The sequence below is a fragment of the Chiloscyllium plagiosum genome, chromosome 23, assembly GCF_004010195.1.
Source record: "Chiloscyllium plagiosum isolate BGI_BamShark_2017 chromosome 23, ASM401019v2, whole genome shotgun sequence".
NCBI classification, from domain to species: domain Eukaryota; kingdom Metazoa; phylum Chordata; class Chondrichthyes; order Orectolobiformes; family Hemiscylliidae; genus Chiloscyllium; species Chiloscyllium plagiosum.
Window position 1 is genome coordinate 40,072,930 of NC_057732.1, and position 26,896 is coordinate 40,099,825.

General features: G+C 42.0%; 1 protein-coding gene across 1 annotated transcript in view; it reads right to left on the bottom strand.

Moving 5' to 3' along the window:
• LOC122561817 (carboxypeptidase A1-like) overlaps positions 1-17,968 on the bottom strand; it is a 37,248-nt gene extending 19,280 nt beyond the window's left edge. Inside the window, exons 1-5 of the mRNA XM_043714020.1 lie at positions 17,731-17,968; positions 16,652-16,722; positions 4,709-4,790; positions 3,466-3,600; positions 673-771 (exon numbers count right to left, since the gene is read on the bottom strand). Of these exons, the coding sequence (XP_043569955.1) occupies positions 673-771; positions 3,466-3,600; positions 4,709-4,790; positions 16,652-16,719 (384 nt within the window). The 5' untranslated portion in view covers positions 16,720-16,722; positions 17,731-17,968. The remainder of the gene's footprint in view (positions 1-672; positions 772-3,465; positions 3,601-4,708; positions 4,791-16,651; positions 16,723-17,730) is intronic.
• Between the last annotated feature and the right edge of the window lie 8,928 nt (positions 17,969-26,896).

Sequence of the window (26,896 nt, forward strand, 5' to 3'; positions counted from 1 at the left end):
GGTGGTCTTTCCCCACTGTGTCTTGGAGGCAGCTGCCCCAAGCTTTAGCACGTTCCTCAACACCTAGTCCTGGACCTTGGAATGTGCCAGTCTGCAACACTCAGTTGGAATCAACTCCTTCAACTGGAAGTCCAACAAGTTTTCAGCTGACAGAAAGAGCGTCTTTCACCGAGTTGATGGTCCTCCAGGCACAGTTGATGTTCATCTTGGTGTACATGCCGAGGAACAGACACAGTGTCCAGCGTTACAGAGCTGGTTGGGACAACCCTCGACATAACCATTGCATTCCTCTCCAGACTTCTTTTGCATAGGCACATTCCAGTAGGAGGTGTGTGACAGTCTCACTCCCCCCACAGCTACTTTGAGGGCAGCGTGCGATGGTGCAGAGAGTCTGGGCATGCATAATGGATCTCACAGGCAGAACCCTTCTCACCACCAGCCAAGCGATGTATTAATGTTTGTTTAAACATTCTGGTGATGAGGCACTCTGCCAAATGACTTTGACAGTCGGCCCAGGGAATCGCTCAACAGGATTCACCCTCTCCTTTTCCCAAAGGGTCTCAAGGACACTATGTGCTGTCCATAACAAGTAGCTATGGACATTACAGGGCAAATCTAGTGACATGTGGGAGACTTTTTGAAAGTAACAGTACAAGCTACACAGTATCTCACCTCCTTTAATTTGTGGTAGTTTCCATAATTAAAGCTGTCGGTCCCATTTCGTCCCAGATCAGAACCCAACATGCTCATATGTTGTTCATCCACCAAAGGCTGAAAAGCAAGATTAGACAGTAATTCAGTTTCAAGAGCCGTAAATCTGAAATATATCTGATAATATTCAAATTTGTAACGCAATCTCAATTCAAAGCACTTTACATAATGAATAGAGACTGTTCTTGTATGACATTTTAATTGTCCCCAGCATTACACTCAGATCCTATGCAGACCAGCTGCTGGGAGTATTCACGGACAGCTGAAACTTCTCCTTACTTTGATATGAAGCCCCTACATGCTTCACGAAGACCACCATCATCCCAGTGCCGAAGAAAATCATGCAGGGTGCCTCAATGACTACCGCCCAGTGGCTCTGACCTCCATACTTATGAAGTGCTTCGAGATGTTAGTCTTGGCTTACAGCAACACCAGCCTATCAAATTGCCTTGCAATTCACCTACCAATAGAAAAGGTCCACAGCAGACAACATCTCCCTGACCCTACATTCATCCCTGGAACATCTGGATAACAAGAATACCTACATCAGGCTCCTACATATTAACTACAGTTCCATCTTCAATACAATAATTCCAAACAAACTGACTTGAAGACTCCGAGACCATTGTAACCGCTCTGTAACTAGACCCTTGACTTCCTGACCCAATCAGTAAGAATAGGTGACAATACCTCCTCCACCATAATCCTCAACACCAGAGTGCAGCAAGACTGTGTACTCAGGCCTCTACTATACTCCCAAAAAACTCACACTGTGACCAAATTGCACCCCAATTCCACGTAAAAGTTTGCGGATGACACCACCGTTGAAGGTCAGATCTCCAACAACCACAAAACAGAATTCAGGAAAGAGATTGAGTGCTTAGTGGCATTGTGTAAAGACAACAATTTCTCCATCAACGTCAGCAGAACAAAGGAGCTGGTTGTTAACTTCAGGAAGTGGAGTGGAGGGCATGCCCCTGTCTGCATCAATGGTGCTGAGATGGAGATGAGTGGGAGTGTCAGATTCCTGAGAGTGATGGTCACCAACAATCTGGTCAGGTCCACCCACATCAATACGATGGTCAAGAAAGCACAACAATGTCTCTACTTGCTCAGGACGCTAAACAAGTTTGGCATGTTCACAAGGACTCTAACCAACTTATATAGATCCACCAGAGAAAGCATCCTGCCTGGATGCGTTAGAGCATGGTATGGCAACTGCTGTTCCAAAGACCACAAGGAACTACAGAGAGTCATGAACGTAGCCCAGTCCATCACGCAAACCAGCCTCCCACCCATTACTCTACCTATACTTCCTGGTGACTCAGGAAAGCAACCAACATTGGCAGCACAGTGGTTCAGTGGTTAGCACTGCTGGCTCACAGCACCAGGGACTCAGGTTCGATTCCAGCCTTGGAATCTGTGTGGAGTTTGCACATTCTCTCCGTGTCTGTGTGGGTTTCCTCTGGGTGCTCCAGTTTCCTCCCACAATCCAAAGCTGTGCAGGTTAGGTGAATTGACCATGCTAAATTGCCCATAGTGTTCAGAGATGTGTAGGTTAGGTGCATTAGTCAGAGGTAAATATAGGATAACAGGTTAGGGGAATGGGTCTGGGTGAGTTACTCTTCGGAGAGTTGGGGTGGAATTGTTGGGGCGAAGGTCCTGTTTCCACACTGTGGGGCTTCTATGATTCTGATTCTATGAACATAATCAAAGACCCCTTCCACATCAGGTATACTCTCTTCCACTTTCTCCCATCAGGCAGAAGATGTAAAAGTTTGAATACACATTCAAACAGATTCAAGAACAGCTTCTTCCCCACTGTTAACAGACTTCTGAATGGACCCTGTCAAATATTAATTCTGATCTCACTCTCATTCTGCGGCTGTAACACTGTATTCTGTGCTTTGTTCTGCTACCATGATGCACTTTGTATGGTACAATCTGCCTACATGACATGCAAAACAACACTTTTCATTGTATCTCAGTACATGTGACACCAACAGCAATCTTACAGTAAACATTCTGTAGCAGTCGTACTAGTGGGATAAGTGATTGCTTTAGTTGTTGAGGAGGGCATGTTGACTAGAACATCAGGATAAACTCCCTGATTATTTTAAAATAATACAATACAATCAAGACAAGTTTATCAACTCTGATTGGATACATTCCTGGAGGTTTCATTGTGTACTCTCCTGCTCCAATTGTCTCCAAGTACTGATCCAAATCTATGTTGCAACATACGACTGAATCTACTTTTCAGGCAGGACATTCTGGGTCACTATGACTTGCTGTATTAAAAAAAAATGTGCGCACTTTCATTATCAATCCACTTGCCAGTTGATGAACTCTTCCTATTTACTATGTCAAAACCCCAAATAGCTTTCAGCACCTACTTTAAATCTCTTCTTAGCTTAACCTTCTCTGCTTGAAGGAGAACATCCCAAAATAGGAACATCACAAAAATTCTTGATGTTGTCTCACCAGAGGCAATTATAGTTTAACAGTGGCTCTTTGGCAGAGAGTTATAGATATATGTTATAATGCTTATAATGTGAGGCACAATTCTATCTGCGTTTTAACAGCCCTGTACCATTGTGCAGGTGTACAGTGGCCTGTCCTTGAATTTCACTACTTATCACAATCCAGTGAGATAATTAAACAGAAAAACCGTAGGAGCATTGTTCCCCACTCAGTCACAAACTGACAATTCACAAGGCATGGGCGAGGAGTGTGAAAATTTCCCACAAATACCTGCAAGTTCTTGATCATGACAGAATATGTGATACCATTGGACTCCAGGAAAGATTTGACAGTGTGGACATGCTTGCGAGGAACACGGAGTTCAATTGGGAGTGAGATGCTTACAGGTTCTTTCCAGAAATCAAGCTGCGAAGGAAACAGAAATGGACATTTCAGAGTAATATTTAATATATATCATGAGATATAAAGGTATCAGCTAACATCAGCTTTGATAATACTTTGTTCCAGAGACTAATGATTGAGTTCAAATCTCATTCCTACAGGTTTATTTTAATGTAGTTATTGCCCATCCCAAACTGCCCTGCAGAAGGTGCTGGTGAGCTGACTTTTTCAAACAATCCAGTCCATTTGGTGTGCACGCACAGTGCTGTCAGAAAGGAACTTGATTCAGTAACAATCAGGAAACAGTTTTTGACACTGTTCCAAATAAGGACACTGTGGGGCTTGGAGTGGACTTGCAGTTTGTGGTGTTTCTTGTGTCTGCTGCCCTTATTCTTTTAGGCGGTAGACACTGTGGGTTTGGAAGGTGCCATCAAAGAAAACGTGGTGAATGATTGCAGTACATCTTGTATATGGTACATCCTGGAATCACTGTGTGCCAATGGTGGAGGAAATGGATGTTTAATGTATGGATGGTTGCTGATCTAGCAGGCTGCATTGTCAAAGGTGCTGTTTCACATGAGATTTTCTTTCTGAATTGGAAGTAAATGTTTCTCTGGCTCTGCTTTGAAGAGAAGCAGGATAGTACATTCATGTCCTTTTTATTCCTTTGCCAACCTCATTAATGACAGATTACTGGTGATTTCTTTAGTTATGTTCCTGGAACTTGCTGTCTATAAACCGGAGTCCATGTCTCCTACATTGCAGCAGTAGTTTACTGGTTGTAAAACCTTCACAGTGCCTATGGGAAAGCAAGTTTTTTTTACTGTCAGTTACCTCTCTGAGCAACTCAGTGTCTTAGTTCTAAAGCCCTATAAACCAGTTCTAGTAATGATACCAAACACAGATGGCTCAACTTCACCCTTTCCGATACTACAAAGCCTGGTCCTCAAAAACATAGAACAGAATTTTTGAGAAACCTTAAGTGAAGGGACTGTTCAATAAAACTCCAAGATTAAGAAAGGTCATGTAAGCCAAGAAAGATTGAAAATGTGATACCACATTGTCAAAGGGTATCTCAAATGATACAATGTTTTTGAGAAGAAAAATGTTTTAGTTAACTAGGCGTAATTACCTTCAGATTGTCCAATTCTGCCAGGAACTTCACCATAGCAAGCTGCTCCTGACTGTTAACACGGAAACGCAGTACTTGGTCACTACAGTGGATAAAAAGAAATGGAACTGTAAAACACACACAAAAAATATCAAACAAAGTGAATGAGTGAGATAATGAGCCTCCTCTACTTAGTTAAATTTAATTTAATTTTAAGAAAGAGATAGCCAGGTTCTTGATTAGTAAGGAGTTCAGGGGTTATGTCGAGATGGCAGGAGAGTGGGGTGGAGAAACATACCAGGCATGATCGAATGGTGGAGTAGTCTTGATCGGCTGAATGGCCAAATTCTGCTCTTATACCTTATGGTCTAAAACAATAAGCAGAAAGGGGCAAAACTTTGGTCGATTCTGGAAACCTTAAAATATTCTTTCCCGTCTCCTGGTGGAACTCAGGAGAGTTTATAATCTACACCTCATAATTGTGGTATAGTGCACTGTTGTGTATTAAGATGTAAATAAAAGATTTTCTGAATTCCTGAGAGAAGACAACAGTTACTCTTTGATTAAGCAGAGGCAGATGTGCTGCAGTCTCCAAATAGGGTCGGTCTGGTCAAAAAAAACAGCCTGTAGTGTTGGCCAGAAATCAAAGCCTAGGCCCATGGTCAGCAGAATCCATGGGGACAGAACATCTTAAGAGTTGTATCCATGGCATTAAGGAAACCATACATTAGAGCAAACTATATAATTGACTTGGGTGAAAACACATTTAGAGAGAGAGATTTAGAAATATAGTGAGTGTCGCAGTCTAAATCGGTCCAGGAAAAAGGTTTTCTCCATGAAAAGTAACACTTTACCACATCGATTCCAACCTTGGGTGTCGGTCTGTGTGGAGTTGGCACATTCTCCCCTTGTCTGCGTGGGTTTCTTCCGGGTGCTCTGGTTTCCTCCCACAAACCAAAGAATGTGCAGGTCAGGTGAATTGGCCATGCTAAATTGCCCATAGTGTTAGGTGTATTAGTCAGAGGGAAATGGGTCTGGGTGGGTTACTCTTCGGAGGGTCTGTGTGGACTGGTTGTGCTGAAGGGCCTGTTTCCACACTGTAGGTAATCTAATCTAATATAATCTAACAGCCAACCTCAGTGTTGTTCTGAAGATGTGGATGTACTGCACCTTTAAGAGAGTTAAAAGCTAACAGTGACAGCACCAAGTGTTCTCAATAAGATACAATGTAACATGTGGTCCAGCTACTGGGGAAGCTAGGGTAGCTGTTTGCTGGAGACAAAAACAGATTCAAATGAGGCCAATTAGTTTAAATTATACACCTCAAAAAATACCAAACTCCAATCAAATTTGAATTTAGTTTATTAACAATCTTAAACACCAATGACACAATCTGATGCTTTCAGGGTATAAGACCGGGGAAAATTGGACAGTTGGGAGGAGAATTGCCAAGCCAATGACATCTGCAAACTGCCCGGAGATTAGAATCCCCAAGAAGAAAGAAAGAAGATAGGAATACAGAGAAGAACTGAAAACTGCCTGTTTTTGAGATAAGAAGTTTTGTTTTTAAATCTTAAATGAGGGGTTTTACTGGACTAGTTGTAGAAGGGGAAGGTAAAAGATAGGTTAGAGGAAGGAGTTATAAATAGTTGCTAGTTAATCATTCTCTGTTATACTTTAAGAAATATAGTTGTTAATTTTTACTTTAAATAATTCTTGGCCTCTCGCATTTTCACAGATCACTGCACGGGATAAATCTTTTCTGCGTTTCTGGTTTAAATTAAGCAGGAGAGTTTACCCTATGTCATAACAGCTTGGGAGCGCATCTGGGATTTTAACTGGTTTAGACAAATTTGAATAGAGTTGGGGGTACAAAAATTCCGAGCAGATTTAAACACTTGCAGGTTAGTGTCCTAAATCTTTCAATAAAATGTAGGTGAGGCAATTTGTTTACTTTCAGTGACTTGTGGTTGATTAAATTAAAGGTGACAGAAATGGCTCTTAAAATTGTTAAAGAGGTACTGGGATTTGGAGATTATTCTCAAATTTGCCAAAAAGGAAAGAAAAAGGCCATACTTTTAGAATTAGCAAGTAAGTTAGATTTGGGTTTAACTAAAGACAAAAGTAAAGCTGGAACTGTAAGGGAAATACTCAAACACTTCAGTGTATCACAGAAACAGACAAATGTAATAGATGTAGCAACACTTAAATTACAATTGAGGAAAATGGAGTTAGCACATAAACAAAGGCGGGCAGGGAGAGAGAGAGGAAAAAAAGACAGAGAAGGTTCTTGACTGAGCAAAGAGAAAGAGAAGAAAGAGAAAGGGAAAGAGAGAGAGAGAGGAAAAAGAAAGAGAGACAATTCTTAGCTGAGCGAAAAGTGAGAGACTTTGAACTTGAGAAGTTGCAACTTAGTCAGCAAAGTCAAGTTAACAGAATGGAGATTAAAAGAGAAAGTAGTGGTATATATAAATATGTCAAAACTCTGCCACATTTTGATGAGAAAGATGTCACAGCCTTCTTTATTTCATTTGAAGAATTGGCTAGGCAGATGGAGTGATACAAGAATTTATGGGTAATTCTAGTTCAGACTAAACTGGTAGACAGAGCTACTGAGGTATTTGCTGCACTGACAGATGAGGGGTCAATAGATTATGAACAGGTTAAACAGGCTATTTTAAGTGCTTATGGATTGGTACCAGAAGCATCTAGACAGCAGTTCAGAAACACAAAGAAGAAACCAGGTCAGACTTATATGGAGCTCAAAAGAATTAAACATAATCATTTTGATTGATGGGTGCATGCTTTGAAAATAGGTAAGACCTTTGAGGCTCTAGGAGAGATTATTTTGCAGGAGGAATTTAAAAACTCAATTCCAGAAATGGTAAGAATTCATGTGGAGGAACAGAAAGTTTGGGAAGTGAGAAGGGCAGCAGAATTAGCAGATGAGTACACGTTGATGCATAAGACAAGCTTTCAGCCAGAATTTCGTCCTGTGAGGAATTGAAGTTGGAAGAAGGGGAGATCCTACACTACGAAACCAAGAGCACTGGTAAGAATTTACCACAGGATAAAAAAGAAGCCCAAGTGGGTGGAAAGGAGGTGAAAGGCCTCAGGTGTTTCTACTGTGGTAAAGTGGGACACGTGAAGTCACAGTGCTGGTCGTTAAAGAAAGAGACTGTGGGAAAAAATGTGGTAAAAGAAGCCAAGCCAGTGGAATTAGTGAAGGTAATAAAGGAGACCCCAAAAAGAGCCGAGGAGCTGCAGGAGAGTGCACAGCCTAGGCAGGGGCTGGGTATGGTGTTCACACCTGATCTCTATAAAGGATTTGCCTCTGTGGGTAAAGTTTACTCAGAAAGAAAAGGAAGAGAAGGACAAGAAGCTATAATTTTGAGAGACACAGGATCTAATCAGTCGCTGATAGTAAGGGATGAGCAAATATGCACTCATTCTGATCTGATACTCGAGAGTGTGGTAATTTATGGGATAGATGGGCAGAAATTTAGCGTTCCCCTATGTAAGATCAGGTTGGAGTGCCAAATCAAGACTGGGGAAGTTTCAATGGAAGTGATTTACAGAGTATCAGTTCCAGGAATTCATAGAACATAGAACATAGAACATAGAACAATACAGCACAGAACAAGCCCTTCGGCCCACGATGTTGTGCCGAACTTCTAACCTAGATTAAGTACCCATCCATGTACCTATCCAAATGCCGCTTAAAGGTCGCCAATGATTCCGACTCTACCACTCCCACGGGCAGCGCATTCCATGCCCCCACCACTCTCTGGGTAAAGAACCCACCCCTGACATCTCCCCTATACCTTCCATCCTTCACCTTAAATTTATGTCCCCTTGTAACACTCTGTTGTACCCGGGGAAAAAGTTTCTGACTGTATACTCTATCTATTCCTCTGATCATCTTATAAACCTCCATCAAGTCACCCCTCATCCTTCGCCGTTCCAACGAGAAAAGGCCGAGAACTCTCAACCTATCCTCGTACGACTTCCACTCCATTCCAGGCAACATCCTGGTAAATCTTCTCTGCACCCTCTCCAAAGCTTCCACATCCTTCCTGTAATGCGGTGACCAGAACTGCACGCAATACTCCAAAGTGCGGCCGCACCAGAGTTTTAGAACATAGAACATAGAACAATACAGCACAGAACAGGCACTTCGGCCCACGATGTTGTGCCGAACTTCTAACCTAGATTAAGTACCCACCCATGTACCTATCCAAATGCCGCTTAAAGGTCGCCAATGATTCCGACTCTACCACTCCCACGGGCAGCGCATTCCATGCCCCCACCACTCTCTGGGTAAAGAACCCACCCCTGACATCTCCCCTATACCTTCCACCCTTCACCTTAAATTTATGTCCCCTTGTAACACTCTGTTGTACCCGGGGAAAAAGTTTCTGAATGTCTACTCTATCTATTCCTCTGATCATCTTATAAACCTCTATCAACTCACCCCTCATCCTTCGCCGTTCCAACGAGAAAAGGCCGAGAACTCTCAACCACTGCTCTACCCTCATCCACATGCTTGGTCACCTCCTCGAAGAATTCAATAAGACTTGTAAGGCAAGACCTACCCTTCACAAATCCGTGCTGGCTGTCCCTAATCAAGCAGTGTCTTTCCAGATACTCATAAATCCTATCCCTCAGTACCCTTTCCATTACTTTGCCTACCACAGAAGTAAGACTAACACAGAAGTAATTCAGTTTGTTCTTGGGAATGATTTAGCAGGATCCAAGCTGGGAGTGACACCCCTTGTTATGGAGAAGCCCAAGGAAGACCAAGAAACTGAGGAGTTAAAACAGAAATAGCCTGGTATTTTCCCAGACTGTGTGGTAAGCAGATCCCACGATCATAAGTCACAGCACAAAGTGAAAAGTAAACAGAAAGATGAAGGAGTTGAGGTTCAGTTAGCGGACACTCTGTTTGACATAATGGTGCAGAAAAAACCTGAACAGGCAGAGATTCAGGTAGAAGTGTTTAATCCTGAAAGACTAAGAGACTTGCAACAGCAAGACAAGACAATAAAAGATATACATGTGGATGTGCACTCTGAAAAGGAGACAGAGAATATTCCGGAGTGTTAATATCTGAAAGATAGAATCCTAAGGTGGAAATGGAGACCATGGCAGGTTAGTGCAGAGGAGAAATGGGCCAAAGTGCACCAGTCTGTGTTACCGGTAGCATACAGACAGGAGGTGCTCCAGGTAGCACGTGAACTACCGGTAGGAGGTCACCCAGGTGTATGAAAGACTCAAGCTATTGTACTAAAACATTTTTATTAGCTTGGAATGCACAAGGATGTGGTTAACTTTTGCCATCCGTGTCATACATGCCAAAAGGTAGGTAAGCCACAAGCGGTAATAAAACCAGCACCTTTATTGTCAATTCCCGCATTTGAAGAACCTTTCACGCGAGTTATAATTGATTGCATAGGTCCCCTCCTGAGGCAGGGGCTGGGTATAGAGTTAGTACCTGATCTCTATAAAGAATTTGCCTCTGTGGGTAAAGTTTACTCAGAAAGAAAAGGAGGAGAAGGACAAGAAGTTATAATTTTGAGAGATACAAGATCTATAAGTGAGAACCAGTACTTGTTAACCATAATGGAAATGTCTACCAGTTTTCCGGAGGCAATTCCATTACGAAGTATCAAGGCAAAAAGGGTAGCAGTGGAATTAGTAGCTTTTTTTACATGGTATGGGCGACGCAAAGCGATTCAATTGGACCAAGAGTCAACTTTTACTGCCAGGCTGTTTAAGGAGGTTATGGATAACTTAGATATACAACACTTTAAATCCAGCACGTATCATCCTGAATCCCAGGGAGCTTCAGAAAGGTGGCATCAGATCTTGAAAACCAGGTTGAGAGCATACTGTCAGGATTACATGAATGATTGGGATAAAAGTATCCCATTCGTATTGTCTGCCATTAGAGATGCCCCAAATGAATCTACTCAGTTTACTCCCTTTGAGTTAATATTCAGTCATGAAGTGAGAGGCCCTTTGAAATTAATGTTTTAAAAATTGACAGGACCGAAGTCAGAGATCTCACATTTAGATTATGTATCAGAGGTAAAGGAGAGACTAAATCAAGTAGGTGTGTTAGCTAAACAGCACCTAAAGAGGGTACAGTGTAGAATGAAGCAGGTGGCAGATAAAAGCTCTGAGGTGCCGACGTTTTCCCGAGGGGATAATCTGTTAGTATTGTTACCAGTGATAGGAGATCCCTTCAAAGCCAGGTTTAATGGTCCCTATCAAATTGAGAAACAATTCAGTCAGGTGAACTCTCTCATAAAGATGCCAGATAGAAAAAGAAGATATCAAGTATGTCATGTGAACATGTTAAAACTGTATTATACTAGAGAGAAAGAACTGGAAAAACAGGTATTAGTCACTGCACTGCCGAGTCAGGAATCAAATCCAGATGATGTGGATTTTGATGCGCCTCAAAATAGATTTTAAAAATGAAAACATCCTTGAGGAGTGGGATAGGTTAGTAAGCTATCTGTCTCATGATCATAGAACGCAGTTGGAAGATTTGTTACTGTAGTATAAAGACATATGTATGAATCAGATGGGGAGGACTACAGCTATAATACATGAAGTAGATGTAGGGAATACCAGTCCAATAAAACAACACCTTTATCAGCTTAATCCTTTCAAAGCCAGACAGATCCAGAAGGAGGTGGAGGCCATGCTCAATGAGGACATCATCGAACCAAACCAGAGCGAGTGGAATTTGCCGATTGTCTTAGTTCCCAAACTCAACACTTCTACGTGGATTATCAGAAGGTCAACACCATTATAAAATCAAGCTCTTATCCAATTCCTAATTTAGGAGACTGTATTGAGAAAGTCACATAAGCCAGTTACATCACGAAGTTGGACTTAATGCATGGTTACTGGCAGGTACCTTTATCAGAGTCGGCGAAAGAAATTTCTGCATTTGTAATGCCTAATTAAACTCCAGTTTAAAGTGTTGCCCTTTGGAATGAAGAACACACCCTCCACATTCCAAAGACACATGAACAGAGTTATGGCTAGGTTATCAAACTGTGCAGTCTATTTGGATGATGTAGTGATCTTTAGTAAGTCCTGGAAAGATCACATGGTACAGTTGGCAGAGCTCTCCGAACAACTCCGAGAAGCAAAACCGGTGATAAATTTAAATAAAACCGAATTAGCAAAAGCAAAGGTGACATTCTTGTGAAATAACATCGGTCATGGAAGGTTAACCGCACGGAACACAAAGATAAAGGTCATCAAGGAATTTCCATGACCAACTTCGAAGAAAAGGTGCTTAGATTCTTAGGACTCAGCAAATTCTAACAGAAGTTTTTTCCAAACTTCAGCAATGTAGTGGCACCATTAACCGCTTTGCTGAAGAAGGACACAAAATTTCAGTGGACAGAACCATGCCAGAAGGTATTTGAAATCGATATTAACCACCAAACCAATTTTAGCTACTCAAAACTTCTCAAAACCTTTTAAAGTCGCCAATGGTGCTAACGACATAGGAGTTGGAGCTGTATTCCTATAGGAAAATGAGGATGGGTTTGAACTGTCAGTTGGTTACTTTTCGAAGAAGATCAACATCCACCAGAGGAAATACTCCACAATGGAAAAGGAACTATTGAGTTTGGTACTGGCCTGACAACATTTTGATGTGTTTGTCACAAACAATGTGTCGGAGACACGTGTGTCCACAGATTGCAATCCACTTACATTCTTAGAACGCTTTAAATTTAAGAATATGAGACCATTTCTTTGGAGTCTTATGTTATAGACTTTTAATTTAAAAATACATGTTGCAAGTCGTAAGAACGTAATCGCAGATGCATTATCGTGGGATTTAACTGATAGAGTTAAGATGAGATTTGTATTTATTTAATGTTATATATCCAGGTATATGGTAAGAAGTAAAGGTGAACTTATATAAAAGTTATCTGTATGTTAGGGTAATGTCTTTAAAAAAATAGAAAAACACTGAAACCATCTTTTCATTATGATGGTTCATTGCTTTCTTAAGGGGGGAGGTGTTATGAAGATGTGGCTGTATTGTACCTTTAAGAGAGTTAAAAGCTCGCAGTGACAGCACCAAGTGTTCTCAATAAGATACAATGTAAACATGTGGTCCAGCTACTAGGGTAGCTAGGGTAGCTGGTTGCCTAGAGACAAAAACAGATCGAATTAGCCCAATCAGTTTAAATTATATCCCCCCTCAAAAAAACCAAACTCTAATCAAGTTTGAATTTAATATATTAACAATCTTTAAGCCAATGACACAATCCAATGCTTTGGGGGTATAAAACCAGGGAAAATTAGACAGTTGGGAGGAGAACTGCCAACCTAATGACATCTGCAAACTGCCCAGAGAATAGCTCTCTTAAAGGCACCTTTATTGATCAGTAACCTGTGAAGTAGAATCCCCAAGAAGAAGAAAAAAAGACAGGAATATGGAGAAGAACCAAAAGCTGCCTGGTTTTGAGATAAGAAGTTTTGTCTTGTAAATCTTAAATGGGGGTTTTTACTGGACTAGTATTGTAGAAGGGGAAAAGATAGGTTAGAGGAAGGAGTTGTAAATAGTTGTTAGTTAATCATTCTCTGTCATACTTTAAGAAATAAAGTTGTTAATTTTTACTTTGAATAGTTCTTGGCCTCTCGAATTTTCATAGATTACTGCACAGGATAAATCTTTTCTGTGTTGCTGCTTTAAATTAAGCAGGAGAGTTTACCCCGTGTCGTAACAATGTGGAAAGAGGCCATTTGGCCCATTGAGTCAGCTCCAACCCTCAGTACAGCATTCCATCCAGACTCAGCCCCAACCCTATCCCTGTAACCATGCATTTACCATGGCTAGTCACCTAGCCTGCAATCCCTGGACACTATGGGCAATTTGGTATGTCCAATCCACCTAACCTGAATATCGTTGGACTGTGGTAGGCAACTGCAAACTGTGTAAAACATATGCAGACATGGGTAGAACATAAACTCCCCACAAACAGTCAACTGAGGTTGGAAATGAACCTGGCCCCCTAGTACTATGAGGCAGCGGTGTTTACAACTGAATCACTTTGCTGCCCTTTGACATTTCCAGGAATTAAAAGCAAATTTCAATGAATTGAAGATTATTATGCAATGAAGACTATCAAAGGTTGTGGGGGGTGGCAGGGAGGGTTGCCAAATCAAAATTGAGTTGAAGGGCATTACTGCTCTTAATATTACTTCCTAAACAACTTGTTCAGAGATATCAGTGCACTTCTCTGGAGCAGGTCAGACTTGATCGCAGGCCTCCTAGTCCAGTGATAGCAGAATTACCACTGCACCACAAACACCCTCTTTACTGCTTTTAAGATATTTTTCTAATCAACTGGGTCAGAGATATTATGACACACCTCTCAAGCAGGTGGGGCTTGAAACTCATGCCTCCTCACTCAGAGGTAGGGACACTACCACTGCACCACAATTGCCCTCCCTTTATAGTTTTGAAAAATAATGTATGTAAGTAGAAAGAGTTGTTCAACCATCAGTCAAGAACCCTCCAATTAGATAGTGAAGATACTATTCTCTTTCCAATTGGTGAGGGAAGAAAGTATCCCATGGAGATTGAAATGTTGAGTGACCAGAAATGGAATTGTTGGGATGGTGGTTGAAGGTCTTGTGTTGATACCTCGAGCAATTTGCCCAATCCCCTCCCACTTTATGATCAGTAGCACTGATATGTGGATGAGCCCAACAAACACAGAGAATATCTCATAACACATTTTGCACTCTTCTTATTCAATCCTGGGTGTCACCTTCAAGGTCAGGATTTATTGCACATCATTATCTACAAAGCGATGGCTGCCTATTTTAAATCTGTATTCACTGAAAGGAATCAATCTAAATTGCTTGTGCATGAACTGCTTCCAATGTCTCCCCAGGCAGCATATTCATAGATTGACCATACGTTCACTGAAATTGTGTTTACATGGTTCCGAGTTTAGCCCTTCCCTTTGTCCTCTGGTTGCATGGTCCTGGGCAAGGTGCTATGATCGGATTTTCCCAGTTTCTTTTAAAGTGCTAAGAACAACAATTATACTGTCACCTAATTCTCTTTTCCAGTGAGAACATGTCCAATTTACGTAATGACTGGTTGATAAACAATTCCAACAAAAATTACAGTGCTAAACAAAAATTACAGTGCTATCCCTTTTCTGACACTGATTGCGCATTTCTTGCACTTGGTCTTCATATGTCAGCTTTATGTTTTTATGTTTTCCTCACAATAGAAAATGCTGCACTTCTGATAAAATCAGTTTTAATAATCTGACCATCAGCCAAGCTTTGACGGCCCCCTCGGCTGATTGTTATGGGGGTGGGAGTTGTTGAGAAGGAGATGTAACATCTCCACAGTGAGAAAATTCAGCAAACAAGTACCAACAGGCAATGCTCTGAGTTTGGTACTTTCAAACATGATTATCGAATAGAATATCTGCTACTTCTCTAGGGCCCAAACCTGGAACAAAAATCAGTCAAAATGAGAAAATAAAAGGAATAACAAGAGGTTTAAATTAGTGAATTATCTGTGACTTTTGATATTTAATATTCATCAGTTTGTGAAAGCAACAGGAATAATGGAATATGTTCTATTTATAATTTTGAAGCATTTGCCAGTAAATAACATTCAGACGCACAAAGCCATTCTATCCAGAATCAATGTTTGAATATTCTTTCTCTTCTGTCATCATAATGCAATCCCTTAATTTAAGGGACATTAAATTCTTTCCCGACTTGTCAAGGACAAAAATATACAAAGATCATTGTTAATTTCTTTCTAATTCTCATTCCACGTATAGACGAGACGCCTGCTAGGCATCACTGCGGATCAATGGGTGACTTTCTCCTCTCTGAGCCTCAGGTTTGTGGGCACAAGCTGCACTCCAGAGACTTGAATACAAAAATCTAGGCTGACACTGCAGTTCAGGACAGAGGAAGTGCTAACTGTTGGAAATCTATTTTAGCTGAAGCATAACCAAGGCCTTGTTGGCTCTACCACTTGAATACAAGAGGTCCGACAATATTATTGCAGAGAAGGGCAGGAAAGTCATCCCCACATCAACATTTACTCCTGAATCAACTACAGTAAAAACAACTAGCCATTATCACATTGAAAACTGACTGCTGTGTTTGCTGTTTTATAACAGTGAGCATATTTCAAAAGTGTTTCATTATAAAGTGCTTTGGGATTTTTTTTTAGATTCCCTACAGTGTGGAAACAGAATGTTCAGCCAACAAGTCCACACCAACCCTCCGAACAGCAACCCACCCAGACCCGTTCCCCTATGTTTACCCCTGACTAATGCACCTAACACTACAGACAACTTAGCATGGCCAATTCACCTAACCCGCACATCTTTGGACTGTGGGAGGAAACCCACACGGACAAGGGAGAATGTTCAAACTCCACACAGACAGTTTGCCCAAGACAGGAATTGAACCCGGGTCCCTGCCGTTGTGAGGCAGCAGTGTTGGCCACCGTGCCGATTTCTCAAGATTTTTCTAAATTTGTGTTGATCTATCTCTTTTAAAAGGGATCAGCTGACCTTAAATTAATCCTTCTCTGAGAATCTGTTCTACATAAACAATATGTGGAGAAAAAGGTTCTAACATCAAACCTTTAACTGTCTTGTCAAATCCCACACTTATTGTACAACTTTAACCACTTATTTATTTCCATCTCATTGATATTAATTTTAATGAGTTGGAGTACATCCTTCTTCAGCTTTAGCAACAATAAGTTTAGTCATGAGCTTCTTTTCTACCCTTTTTCCAAGTAATTAACTCCTTACTCCATTTAAAACAGGTGGGGGGAGGATAATTACATTGGGAAAGGTTCAAGAAGGGGCCAGAGAGGAAGCACTAGGAGTGGCCAACATCATAGAATGGCCCAAGGAAATTACTCACCCTACAAATGTTACCCGACTGTGAGCAACCACCAAGACAATGCTGTGAAAGAGCCAAAGTCCCCTCATTTTCTGTAGGAAAAAATAATAAAAAGACAGTGTTATTCACATTTTCACATGGATTTTTCTTTTTGGTGATAACTCAGGCACAGGTGGCACTACATGTCATTGGTACATTTGCTATGTCTGGGATTTTTGTTTTTCAAAAGTAGAGATTACCAATGGTTGTTCAGTGAAGAGAATCTTTAACATTCATGCCAATATGATGTCTGTGAATTTGAGCAGGGTCTTTCAGATTGATCAGCTTCTACTCAGTGATAGGTGTGAAGGAGAGAACACTTCCCATTGCCATTTGACAGTATCTGAGGTAAGAATAAACCTGTAGTTTCAGTGATATTTATTGTATTCTGTTGCTAGCTTTACTTTGAATACCTACATTTAGCCAGCATGCATCTGGTTGAGTAAACAGCCACCACCAAGTTTTTTTTATTTTGATGTGGAAGCTTGGATATAGGAGGAGCTCTCTTCTCAGCTCCTGAACAGCGTGGATTGTTCAGAGGAGGCTCAGTTCTAAGGCAGCCTTAAGCCACTTGGTTACACACAGCCTGCACAGCAGTAAGTCACCATCCTGACTTGGAAATATATCACCGTTCATTCCGTGTACAAGGTCAAGCCCTAGACCCTCGTTTCCAACAATACAATGGGAGCACTTTCACCACATGGACTGCAGAAGTTCAAGGAAAGAGCCATCACCACCTTCTCAAGGTTAACCAAGAATGGTCAATAATTATTGGCAATTGGAGGCTCCTATTGTTTTTAGCAAAGTAATTACAGCACACAAACTGGTCCTTGAGCTCAAGACCTCCATGTTCCACATAGAAGTACACCAGCCTATTCATTTCAGTTCTTCTCTGGGTAGCTCCTGCCACATTCTCAGGACACCCCATCAATACCCAAAGTTTGAACTCAATTTGAAATTATGACTGAACACTGAAGTTACTCCTCCACCCCAACACCAAGGACTATAAGAAGGCATTCCTCCCTCCCAAAATATAAAACCTTGAGCATTGAGTTACTCACCTCAACCTGTTGAAACTCTCAATTTCAGATCTTCGGTTGGGAAAAGCCGAGGGAAATTTGAAGGCAGGTGTTAATGCGCTGTCAGGGGAAGTTGCAGCGTTGTGACCGGGACGTGGAGAGTATTTGCGCAATTTCGCGGCTATTTCACGCACAAGCTTTGGCGATGGATGTTACAAAGTGTTGTGATAGGCGTGTGGTTAGCGCTTCCCCGTCAAGTTCTGCAATGAATCGTGCAAACCTGATGGCTTCAGGAAGCTTTGTCAATCCAGAGGAGGGTGGGTTTGCTTTTGCCCGAGGGTAAGAAATCTGATCCGTCGAGCTCTCAAAAATGATGTAACAAATTCGCTCGCAGGTGACATTCAGATGATAAAATAAATCTTTGATCAGCAAGATTTTTTTTAATATAAAAGGTATACCGTGCAGCCTTCGGGGCAGGAGACAAAGCCAAGTTGGCTAGCTCTCTCAGAGCTAACCTGGTGGTTACTGAGAATAGAATAAAGCGCCCAAAATGTTATATTGGGCAACTTCTTGGATTTTTCTTGATTCACTGCATGATGCATGATTCCACCAGTGAGGGCTCCAGCACCCTTCGTGTGGGGTTTGTTTGTGGCGGGGGTCTATAAATCTGATTACAAATTACAGAGATTTTGGAAATCATGCAATTAATTTGCACCATACTTGGGCATAAGAATATAATAAATTGGAGCAGGAGGTGAACATAGGGGCCCTCCAGCCATTCAATAAAACCACAGCTGAATGTTCTAACACTTTTTAGACCTAACCCCCCACCTCCCCTTTCCATCATAGAATCCCAAAAGTGTGGAAGCAGGCCATTCAGCCCATATGGTCCATACTGCCCCTCTGAAGAGCAGAGTGGTGCTGGAAAAGCACAGCAGGTCAGGCAGCATTTGAGGAGCAGGAAAATCGACGTTTCGGGCACTATTCCTGATGAAGGGCTTTTGCCCGAAATGTTGATTTTCTTGCTCCTCGGAAGCTGCCTGACCTGCTGTGCTTTTCCAGCACCACTCTAATCTAAACTCTGATTTCCAGCATCTGCAGTCCTCACTATTGCCCTCTGAAGAGCCCCCCCCCCCACCCAGACTCCTTCTCCTACCTATCTCTGTAATCCTGCATCTCTCATGGCTCATCCACTTAACTGCACAACCCTAGGCAATTTAGAATGGTCAATCTACCTAATCTGCATATTTTTGGACTGTGGGAGGAAACCGGAGCATCTAGAGGAAAGCCATGCAGACACTGGGAGAATGTGCAAACTCTACACAGACAGTTGCCTGAGGGTGGAATCAAACTGAGGTCCCTGGCATTGTGAGGCAGCAGTGCTAACTGCTGAGCCCCCATGCTGTTCTGATTCCTGTAATGCTCAAATTAATATTGATCTCAGCCTTAATATACTCAATGACTCACCATCCACAAACCTCTCGGTCAGAGAATTCTGAGCCAAGAAATTTGCCCTCATCTGAGTGTGAAGTAGCCAGTACCATATCCAGACACAGTGGGCCTGCTTAGTCTCCAGCCAAAGGCTTCCTGCCTCTATTCCTGATGAAGGGCTTTTGCCTGAAACGTCGATTTTCCTGCTCCTTGAATGCTGCCTGACCTGCTGTGCTTTTCCAGCACCACTCTGATCTAAACTCCAGCCAGAGAATCCCCTCGTGTCTAAGAATTTAGACTTCTGAGTGTAACAAAAGTGGCAAAAAAAGGCTCATGCAGCAAGATCATTCAGATACAGCTTTCCATCCCTGTTCTGGTAGGAATGGGGAACCCAATCAGTCATTACCCATTATTGATGAGAGCCTAATTCATTCATTCCAATGTTGGGGTCAAATATTTCTGCAAATGTTGTGACCCTCGTTGGAAAGCATCAAATTAAATCATGGAAGAAGAAAGACGCTTTGGTTGTAAATACTTTATCAGTTTCCTGTTTTGTTCACCAGATGCTTATCTTTTCCCTTGCATGCAATGACTGCACTTCCTGCATGAGTTGTCAAAATTGAGAAAGAGATTGATGTTTCTGTATAGACTGTAATGTTTTGTAACAGTCCAGAGATACTGGGAACCTAAATGAAATAAATAGAGAGCAAGCATTATTCACATGATGTATCTTTTGATCCATTTCATTTTTGCTATCTATTTTCTCTGTATTCACCACCCCTCACACTTTTCAATGATGCTTTGACTGTTTGGAATCTGCAATCTTCTGATGATCTATCACATCTGAATGGTCACTTGAATGGAAAACTTTTAGTATGATGTAGTTACATATAAATATATACATCATTTTAGAGTTCAGATTTCAAAATAGTGGCATATGGGTATTGGTTAATTTGGTGAAGAGTTTATAAAAAAAAGTCAGATCAATTGAGTATATAACATACAACAGGGAACACAACCAGGATTAATGAAAAGTTGTTATGTTGGAATGATTTACCATAGGTAGACTGAACACCACCTTCAATTAACGTCTTTTCAGTTTAGAATAATTGAGGAAAGACTTTTAGTTTGGAAAACCTAGAGATTTTAGGGCTAATCAGAGGAGATCTGCTTGAGGTGAGAAGCAAGTATAGTCTTTCTCCAAAAAAGGGTATTTCTATGAGGAGTTTTTTTATTGAATGCAGGTGTGGGTAGCTGGATCAGGTTCTGTTGACTCAGTATGATGTATGTAGAACCAGAATGTCTTAAGTAAGAGAGATCCAGGATTTTGACCCAGTCACACTGACTGAACACCAATCTATTTGTCCGTCAGGATGATGGATGACTTAAAGAGCAATGTGCATGGGCAGTGCGCCCATATATCTTCTGCCCTTGTGCTTTAAATGGTAGTGTTTTGTTGGTTTAGAAATTGCAATTCAAGAAGTCTTGGTGAATTTCTGCAGTGCATTTTGTAGGTAGTACACATTGCTGTTACTGAGCTTTAGTGGGTGCCTGTGGATGTGATGCCAATCAAATGGCTGCTTTGTCCTGGATAGCATCAAGCTTCTTGAGTGCTTTTGGAACTGCTGTCATGCAGGCAAGTGGGGAGTAATCCATCACACTGCCGTGGTGGACAGATTCTGAGGAGTCCAGTGGTGAGTTATTTGCTGCAAGATCTCTAGCCTATGATTTGCATTTGTAGCTATAGTATTTGCATGGGTAAATACTCCAGTTAATCTTTTCCTCAGTATCCCGTGAAGTGCTTCATGTTTGGAACCCATTTCATTTTAAAACTTAAAGTGTAATCCACTAGTAAGGTATATTTCTTTGGACCTTGTTGCACTGATTTTGGATATATTCATTGCTGAATCTTAAAAGGCAGCTGAAATATTCAGAGCACACTGGGATTTATTGAATGGCTTTTGTCATGGGAGAAGGATATGAAGAGCTGTACTCTGGAGAAAATGGCATCGGTAACAACTTGGCTTCATTTATGGGTTGAGGATTAAGAGAATGGCACACAAGGTCCCCAGTGACTCTGATACAAGTTGCTGAAATAAACATTCAGGAAAGTTGTAACCTGAGCAATGAGAAAGTAATCCAGGACACACAGAAGTCTGCAAGTCAGTGCTGGAGTCAGTCAGTGTGCACGAAGAAAGCATTGTGAAGTAGACAGAGGCTAGCAACTAAGCAGTAAAGTGAGTAAGTGAAAAGAAATCATACAAAAAGACTTAAGATCTGTGTGTCCATGTCATGCATGCATCCGTCAACCAGCAGCCACCAGACTCTATATCAGGTGTTGGGAGCTTGCACTAACTGAATGAGGGGAACATTGGAATGCTATGTAAATTAGTCATGTTGGGGTTTTCATGAATTGCAAGTGCATGACTATCAGTTAGTCGACGCTCAAGGGTGAGATGTGTTATACACAAGACCATACCCCTCAAAATATATTAAGAAAATATTCTTGACCCTAACCTGTTCTTATTTTAAATATAAGTTTAAGGCATTGTGTTCTGGATGTAATTCAATTAGTCAAACTACCAGATTTGAAATAAAACATACTTTATTCATACACTACAGAAAAAATAAAAATAAAAGAATTGGCTTGACTGTAATTTTGAAATGTATAACAAAATAATATGTACATTAACTATTACTAATTAACTGTTCCAATATAGTAACATCCCATAAACACACCCGTGGCAAAGGCAAATTCAGTGAAATAGATTGTCTCATGCAATTCTAGCAGTAGGAAGAAAACCCAAGTTTTAGCTATAACAGGGGGAGGAATAAGAGATTCCATATCAGTTTTGAGACCTGGGCAACTGCTGAAAGCTGAAACAAAAAAGAAATCCTGGTTCTGGGGAGCTTGACTCCACCCATTCAGGCTGCTTCTTTTGTTCCAACTGTTTAAAAAAAGCCTCACAAGCTGTTTATTGGCTTTGGAGGAAACTGCTTGTCACCTCTGTCTCAACCTCTCTTCACAAACAAAACCAGGACAAAATGCACCTCTTAAAACCATAGTATCTTCGGGAGTGTCCAAGATAGTGGCGTCCTGTTAGGATCATGTTTGCTGGGCTCCACACTGCAACACCGACCCAACAGAGCCAGCACCTATCCCAAACACATTATTGTGAGTAAAAACATAGAAAAGGAGCTAGAAACCTGAACGAATCTACTTACCTTTGTCCTTGCAGCTGGGGAATGCTGACAAAAGGAGGAAGCTCACCTGGGATCGGGGCCACAGCAGAGTCCTCTGGACTTGCTTACTCACCAGACCTCTTGAGGTCCTGGGGAGGCAGATCCAGGAAAAAATCGAGGAGAAGCTGGCTCCTGTACCTGCTATGTTGCAAGACCTGGGAAAAAGAGCCGATGGGTTTGAGCGCTGGGTCCCGCTCTTCAGATGCTACCTGACCTGCTGTGCTTTTCCAGCGCCACTCTGATCTGCAATGGTAAACTCCTCCAAGAGCTGGAATGAAGCCCTGGAAACACAGGTCCGGGGTCTGTTGGATCTGGTAGACAATCTCAAAAATAGGGGCAGAAGAAAGAATCTGCCTGTTGTTGGCATACTGAAGAGGACAGAAGATGAACAGCCAATGGAATTCTTCGAGAAGTGGTTCCTGGAGTTCCTTGGTTTGGAGGTTGAGAAGGGAAAGATAACAATTGAAAAAGCCCACCGGATCATGGCATGAAATCCAGGTCTGGATCAGCGCCTACGCCCTGTCCTAGTGAGGTTTCATCAATATAAAGACAAGCAGAGTGTCATTGTAGTCTCTAGAGCCCGGGGGAGGGATTTGAAGGTATAGGTATGTGATGGCTCCAGGGTCATGTTTTTTCAAGACTTCTCGGTGACAGTGGTCCAGAAAAGGAAGCCCTACGATGGCATCAAGAGGAGATTGAGAGAGCTTGGGATCCAGTGGTGTTTCGGATCAATCATAATGGGTCCATATATTTGTTCGACTCGCCAGAGAAAGTGAAGAACTTTGTGGATACGTTGACTTAAATCGAACGGCTGAGTAGGCGTAGATGACAGGGCTGTTCGGGTTTGCTCTTCTTTAAAAAGGACTTGGTGGAGTCTCCTTTCTGGTAATAAGTTGCGTGAAATAATGTCCGGGATGGATAGACTATTTATCTTTAATCTCTAAGTCATGTTAAGGGATGGGTGACATATTTATTTTTAGTTTACTTGTTCTTGTACTAACATCGCATTTGGGTGTTCGTTTTTTTATCTATCGGGTGGTCGGTGTATGTGGTGCGACCCTCGCTGGTAGGAGTTGAGAGGGTGGTTGGGATGGTCAGTAGGGTTGTAGGATGTGTGGGTACCTGCTTTGAATGGGAGTAAATTCGTCCAGTCGTGCCTTTGGCAATTCTTTGTTTTTTTGTTTTTTGCTGTACAAAGTTTTTGAAGTTTTGCAGATTTGTTGGCTGTAGTTATTTTAGTCTGTGAAGTTTTCAGGTAGTTCAAGTTCTTCCTCTCCAGAGTCTAAATGATGCTATAAAAGGTTATGACTCAGGATGTGTTTAAGTGGTGCACCTGGAATATGAAGGGAGTCATTCACCTGTCAAGAGGAAGAAGGTACTTTCAAGCCTTAAAAGGGAGAAGGTGGATGCTGCCTTATTACAAGTAACACACTTAGATGATGCAGAGCATCTGAAGCTGCAACAGAATGGGTAAGATCACGTTTATTTTTCATCTTTCAATACAAGGAGTAGTTAGAAAGAATCTCCCATTTAAGTTGTTAGAGTGCTTTAAAGGCACACACGGGAGATTTATAAACCTTAAAGCTTTGATACATGGGGAAGAATACAGGATCTTAAATGTTTACTGCCCTCGGCCCACCCCTTAATTTCTTTCTAGACTGGTTAACCTTGCATCTCATCCCCAAAGGGGATTTCAATTGTTTGATAGACCCTACAGTAGATAGATTGCCCAAGGCCCACCGATATCTTCTTTGCGATGTAAACAGTTCAGATATCTGTGTGCTGAATTGGGGTTGGTAGAAGTTTGGAGGCACCTTCACCTACTGGCAGGGACTTCACATTCTTTTTAACCCCACATAAATGCCATACCAGGATTGACCTATTTCTGACTCTTGCAATACATCTGGACTCGGTGTCATCATGTACAATTGGCAATATCACTATATCCGATCACGTCCCAGTGTATTTAATGGTTAAGTATAAGGATACTGTGGTAGGCTTGAGGCACTGGTGACTGGACCCCTTCATCTTCAAGGATAGCAAGTTTATTGAATTCTTTTCTACTGAGTTCAGGGCTTTTTTAGATATTAATTTAGGCTCGGCAGTCACCCATCCATCCTTTGGGAAACAGCTAAAGCCGATGCAAGGGGGTTGGATATTTCCTATTCAGCCATTAAGAAGCGATGGGTGGGTGAGCAGCAATGCTTGCTTGAGGCACATCTGAAAGTAGCTGAAAAGGCATATTTTGACAGGGCCTCACTGGTTAAACTGCAGAGGATCACAACGCTTCGGTCTACGCTGAACTCCATTCTCACACGGACAGCCAAGAGGGAGATTACATGTACAAGCCAAAGGCTGTTTGAGCATAGGAATATGCGAGGCAAGTACCTAGCATACCTTGCTAGGAAAATGACTGCCCACCCCAGGCCATTACCTCGATCAGAGAGGACACTGGAAATTTGAACTACAATTCTAAAAGGATTAATGCAGCATTCTGGAAATTTTACTCTGAATTATACCAATCTGAAAGCTTTGAGAGTGGGCGGGTTAGGATGGAGTATTTTTTAAGAATTTGGACCTTTTGGGAGTGACCCCGAACAAGAGTCTCTCCTCAATGCCCCATTGTCAGAGCAAGAGGTGCAGGAGGCTGTGAGGCAGCTCCAGAATGGGAAGGCGCCAGGTCCTGATGGAATCACCAGTGAGTTCTATAAGGAATTTATGAGTATATTGTCAGGGCCGTTGCTTAGTATGTTTAATGACTCACATAGTCGTGGCCTCCTCCCACCATCTCTAAGAGAGATGAACATCTCTCTCATTCTTAAAAAAGGGAAGGCCCCAGAGGACTGCGCTTCCTGTAGACCCATTTCGCCCCGAATGTCAACTTCAAAATCCTATCCAAGACTCTGGGATTAAGCCTAGAAAATACTGCTCTCCATTGTTAAGGAGGACCAGATGGGGTTCATAAAAGGTCACACATCAATGGATAATGTCAGGAGATTACTTAACATGATCCAAGTATGTCAACAGCGATCAGTACAGGGATTAGTGATCTCCTTAGATGTGGAAAAGGCATCTGAAAGGGTTGAGTGACCATATCGTTTTCATACTTTGAAGCGGTTTGACCTGGAACAGACCTTCATCAGGTCAAGCAATTTTAATATTTGTAGGGGCAGTCGGCAGGGCTGTCCCTTGTCACCATTGCTTTTCACATTGGTGATCAAATCACTGGCGGAGGAAATACATAGGGATCCCAATATAACCGCTGCAGAACTGGGGACAAAGTCACATAAGATTGCACTGTATGCGGATGACGTTCTTGTCTTCTTATCAAACCCAACAATCTCAGTGCCACATCTGATACAATGCATCAATCTATTTGGTGGCTTCTCAGGTTATAAGATCGATTTTGCGAAGTCAGAGGCCATGCCCATGGGTGGTCTCCCGAGAGTGCCTCATCCTGAGGGTGGATCTTGGTTCCTCTTTAAATGGTCGCAGGAGGGCTTTCTCTACCTAGGTATACTTATTACTCCCATTTTTGATTTGCTATTTAAAGCCAATTGTGCCCATTTATTTGACAGAATCGTAGATGGGAGGCACTCCTGATCTCTTGGTTAGATCGGATAGTCCTCATTAAAATGAACATTCTGCCCTGCCTGTTGTATCCTCTTTTGATATGCTACCTCTGCTTTTTACTAAACAAATATTTAGAAGACTGAGCAGCTGGTTTAGTTCTACTATCTGGTATCGCAAGCGGTCCCTAATTAAATTGACTAAATTGCAGTTCCCTCACAGACTGGGAGGAGTGGGCATCAAAGATATCAAAAACTATCAGTTAAGCTCAGTGCTATCTTACATGAATGGTTGGGCCCGGGGTGGGGGGGGCGTCCCTCACTCACTTTGGTTGGACATCGAAGCATCTCAGGCAAGATACCCCCTTATTAGCCTGCTGTTCTTATACAAAATGAGAACAGTTAAGGAATATTGCTATAGCCCAATAGCCATCAATATTGTCAAGCCATGAGAGCAATGTATCAGGGTGAGGGCAATATTGCCAAAACATCATTTTTGACATCCATAGCCAGGGATGATGGACTCGGGGTTTAAACTATGGGCAGCTAGGGGGCTGGATGATTTATTCAAAGGGGTCATATTGATGTCCTTTGACCAGTTGGCTCAGAAATATGAATTACCCAGTACGGACCTCTTTTGTTTCTTTTAAATTAGAAACTTCATACAAAAAGAGACCACACTTCCTTACAGGTCTGACATGGAGAAGAGGGTTGAAAAATGTGTTGCTGGAAAGGCGCAGCAGGTCAGGCAGCATCCAAGGAGCAGGAGAATCGATGTTTCGGGCATAAGCCCTTCTTCAGGAATGAGGAGGGTGTGCCAAGCAGTCTAAGATAAAAGGTAGGGAGGAGGGACTTGGGGGAAGGGTGTTGGGAATGCGATAGGTGGAAGAAAGTTAAGGTGAGGGTGATAGGCCGGAGAGGGGGTGGGGCGGAGAGGTCAGGAAGAAGATTGCAGGTCAAGAAGG